The 4,366-nt window shown below is 47.0% G+C and overlaps 1 protein-coding gene across 1 annotated transcript in view; it reads left to right on the plus strand.

Annotated features, from left to right (window-relative positions):
• The window catches only part of LOC101860985 (roquin-2), a gene marked incomplete at its 3' end in the record, with an annotated part of 32,889 nt that overhangs the window by 10,269 nt on the left and 18,254 nt on the right, over positions 1-4,366 (plus strand). The window contains exons 4-5 of the mRNA XM_035971094.1: positions 913-1,233; positions 3,636-3,811. Of these exons, the coding sequence (XP_035826987.1) occupies positions 913-1,233; positions 3,636-3,811 (497 nt within the window). The remainder of the gene's footprint in view (positions 1-912; positions 1,234-3,635; positions 3,812-4,366) is intronic.

The following is a 4,366-nucleotide window of genomic DNA, read 5'->3' on the forward strand; positions in this document are numbered from 1 at the left end:
TTTCGCTGGGTCTTTACAATTATGAGAGCTGTGTTCATTTCGCTGGGTCTTTACAATTATGAGAGCTGTGTTCATTTCGCTGGGTCTTTACAATTATGAGAGCTGTGTTCATTTCGCTGGGCCTTTACAATTATGAGACTGTCCATTTTTTTAAAGGATGAGTTCACAAAATGGAGCAAGAAAGTTAATCAGTTCACCTCCTGTAATTTGTTCCTTGACTCTACAAAAAATAACACTGGACACTTTTCTTCTTCATCCTATTGTTGGGTGGTTGGATGATGCCTGTGGTAGGTCTACTCCACTTCTTTTCTTTCAATCTGTCGTTTGTGACCAGTCTCAGCGGTGTAGCAGTTTGGCACTTCGCTGCTGCATGCAGGAGACCAGAGTTCAATTCCCGAGTGGGGAGAATTTTTCTCGAGTACCTCAGTCTGTCTGCTGGCTAGGATGTTGTATCCCTCTCAGCCCGGGTCTGTCTGCTGGGGTGTTGTATCCCTCTCAGCCCGGGTCTGTCTGCTGGGATGTTGTATCCCCGGGTCTGTCTGCTGGGAGGTTGTATCCTCTCAGCCCGGCTGGGCCCTGACAGGCAAGGTCAGAAGGTCACAAGGAGTTTCCTTCTGACTTTTTTCACTGTGCTTAACAGCTGTCATTGTATTTCTCTTCATTCTCCCAATTTCATGGGGTGGGTGGTTGGCGCGTGCTCTGGTGTGGTTTGCTCCTTCTTTCCTATCAAAACATGTGTCGTCCTTATCTCTCCTCCTTCTTTTTTGTGTTTGTTACTCTCTTGTAACACTTCTAATCTTCGGCACTTATATGACTTTATTGTGTTGCAAGTTCCGTATAACACTTGCTAAAACTAAAAAACAATTTCGTGGTCGTGTTGATATTTATTGGTGGTGATTTATCTGTCCACAGACGCGTCGGACGACGACGGCTCCACGTGCAGTGACCACAGCTCCTCTCGCAGCTCCAGCAAAAACAACAGCAACAACAGCGCCGTGGGCTGTACGGTGGCCACCAAGTGCGTGCTGAGTCGGCCCATGCAGCGCAAGCTGATCAGTCTCATCCACTGTCAGCTGCTGGAGGAGGAGGGAAGATCAAGGTCGGCCAGAATCGCTCGCTCCCTCGGGGAACGCATCGTCCTGGAACTGCTGACCCTGCATCAGTACCCACACCAGCTGTCGGCGAGTCTGTGGGCGGCCGTCAGGACCAGGGGTTGCCAGTTCCTGGGTCCAGGTACGTCCGTTATGTGTCACTGATGTCCCGTAAGTCTCATTGGTCCAACAGTTCCTGGGTCCAGGTACGTCCGTTATGTGTCACTGATGTCCCGTAAGTCTCATTGGTCCAACAGTTCCTGGGTCCAGGTACGTCCGTTATGTGTCACTGATGTCCCGTCAGTCTCGTTGGTCCAACAGTTCCTGGGTCCAGGTACGTCTGTTATGTGTCACTGTTGTCTCATTGGTCCAACAGTTCCTGGGTCCAGGTACGTCCGTTATGTGTCACTGATGTCCCGTAAGTCTCACTGGTCCAACAGTTCCTGGGTTCAGATATGTCGATTACGTGTCACAGGTCGCGACCTCAGTGCTTTCTTGTCCTATCTCCATTTTTCTTTACAGTAAAAATGTGACTTCTTCTTAGGCCGGTCCCAGAGTGGCTCTGTAGGTCTGCCCTGTAGCTGGCCTGGCGCACGCTGTGTGCGTGTCTACACAGCCGCACTGTGGGTTGGCGCCTGTGTCTCAGGGAGCGCGAGGCACACTCGCTGCGTCTCTTCACAGTCTCACTGTGTGTTGACGTGTGTAGGTGTGCAACTGACGGGTCTGCCTTGCTATATTTAGGTACTGTTTAATCCAAGACCAATTATACCAAGACGGGACAACTCTTCTTTACGTCATGTGCCAAGTGCAGGCCCCCCCACCCACAAAAACACTTGCAGCTGTGCGCGGCGATAGTTTACATTGGTTACAATGCAAGGCTAGATCTAGATCAAGATCTAGAATCTAGAGAAGCACACCTAGATCTAGGCCTAGGCCTAGGTCTAGGCCTACGACAACAGTGGAAACTAGGTCAACCTCTCGATTCGAAGTTTCAGAGTATGATAAAGTGCATGTCTTGATGATTTTGTGGCCAAGTGTTGATGCTAGCATCAATATATTTAATAGTAAAGCACCTAATAACACTTACTTCTTGCTGATTGTGATGATCTGTGAAGAGTTTCAGTCGAAAATAAACACGAAGCGAGGCGACACATGTCCGCCATTTTTACAACACTGTTGAATAGCACGTCTGACGCATCGCGCAGCTCTGCTGACAAAAAACAGACGACACAGCGATGCTGCTTAAGCACACGATAATGTATACATTCATTTGCACGGTGCAAGCCAGGCGAGCTACAGGTCAGACCTACAGAGCCACTCTGGGACCGGCCTTAAGCTCAATCTTTGTTATGAACTGTTTTCACTGTTATTAAAAATGGAAATAGGACAAGAGAGCACTGAGGTCGCGAGATGTCTCGTAAGCCTCATTCATTCAACAGTTCCTGGGTTTAGGTACGTCATACAGTTGCGAGCGTTGTAAAAAGTACTTAAACTAAACTAAAACTAATCTCTCCATGTTTTCAAAAATCTTTCCTTCCTGGTCTTACTCGAACCAAAATTTTGCCTACTTTTGCAGCCAGTACTTTGCATTAAATGTATGCCATTTTGAGAATATTGTCACACACTTCTCGTTTTTGCTCCTTCTGTCCTATCCAACACCTGTCCTCCTGATCTCTCCTCCTTTTTGGTGTTTGTTACTCTTTTGTTAACACTTCTAATCTTCAGCTCTTATATGAGTGGGTGGTTGGCGGGTGCTCTGGTGTGGTTTGCTCCGTCTTTCCTGTTCAACAACTATCGTCTTTATCTCTCCTCCTTTTTGCGTTTGTTGTTACTCTCTTGTAACACCTCTAATCATCTTCGGCACTTATATGACCTTATTGTGTTGCAAGTGCCGTAAAACTCTTTACTAAAACTAAAAGCACTTATATGACCTTATTGTGTTGCTTCTTCTTCTTCTTCTTCTTCTATCCCGTGGTTGGGGCAACCGTGGGGCACCACTGCATCTGAAAACCAGCTCTCGCCATCTATTTTTTGTCCTCTGCTTTCCTCAGATTGTCACCCATCGTCTTTCCTGTCCGCTCTGTAATGTTGTCCTCCCATCTCCTTCTCTGCCTTCCTCTCTTTCTCTTTCCTTGTGTTGCAAGTGCTGTTTAACTCTTAATGTATGCCCTTTTGAGGCATTTGTCACGCCCATCTCTTATTCTGATTGGCGCTCATATGACCTTATGCAGTTGCGAGTGCCGTAAAACCCTGTACTAAAAAACTCTTATTCTGAAACCCACCCCTCCCCCCCCACCACCTTACTATTGCTGCCTATCAAACATCTATCATCCTGATCTCTCCTCCATTTGGATGTTTGTTACTCTTTCGTTAACACTTCTAATCTTCAGCACTTATAATGACATTATTGTGTTGCAAGTTCTGTTAAGCTCTTATTCAAACTAAATTAAACTTTTCATTCACTGTGTGCCCTTTTGAGGCAATTATCACACACATCTCTTATTCTGGAAACCCCCCCCCCCGCTCCCTCCCTAACTATTGCAGCTATGCAGGAAGAGGTGCTGAAGCTGATTCTTCTTGCGCTGGAGGGCGGGGCCTTCCTGTCCCGCAAAGTTCTGGTTCTCTTCGTGGTGCAGAAGTTGGAGCAGCAGTACCCACAGGCCTCCAAGACAGCCATAGGGCACGTGGTACAGCTGCTGTACCGGGCCTCCTGTTTCAAGGTGAGTGGCGGTCCAGGTGTTTGTGTGTGTGTGTGTGTGGGGGGGGTTGAAGTGTGGGTTGGATGGTTGAGAGTTGAGAGAGGTGGTTGGGTAAATGGGCAGGGGTTGTTGATATGGGTGGGTGGTTGAAGTAGGGGTGGGGTGGGGTAGCTGAAGGCCACGGGGAGATACGTCGTTTGTATAGTTTATTTGAGTACAGAGACGCACATCGATCGACACGGTAGCGGTCATTTAGTGCAGGAAAAAAAAGCAAAATGCAAACATTAGAGGGAAAGGAAAGATGTAAGACCAACCAGTGACGCCTTCTACTGAGAGACAGAGAAGTTAAAAAAATTTTTAGTAAGAGTTTTACGGCACTTGCAAGACAATAAGGTCATATAAATGCCGAAGATAAGAAGTGTTACAAGAGAGTAACTGACACAAAAAAAAGAAAGGGGTGAGATAGAGAAGATATATTTTTTTTATAGGAAAGAAGGAGAAACCACACAAGAGCACCCGCTAACCACCCACAGACAGAGAAGGAAGCGAGATGAGGACGATAGGTATTTGATAGGA

The sequence above is a fragment of the Aplysia californica genome, unplaced genomic scaffold, assembly GCF_000002075.1.
Source record: "Aplysia californica isolate F4 #8 unplaced genomic scaffold, AplCal3.0 scaffold00374, whole genome shotgun sequence".
Classification (NCBI taxonomy): Eukaryota; Metazoa; Mollusca; class Gastropoda; order Aplysiida; family Aplysiidae; genus Aplysia; species Aplysia californica.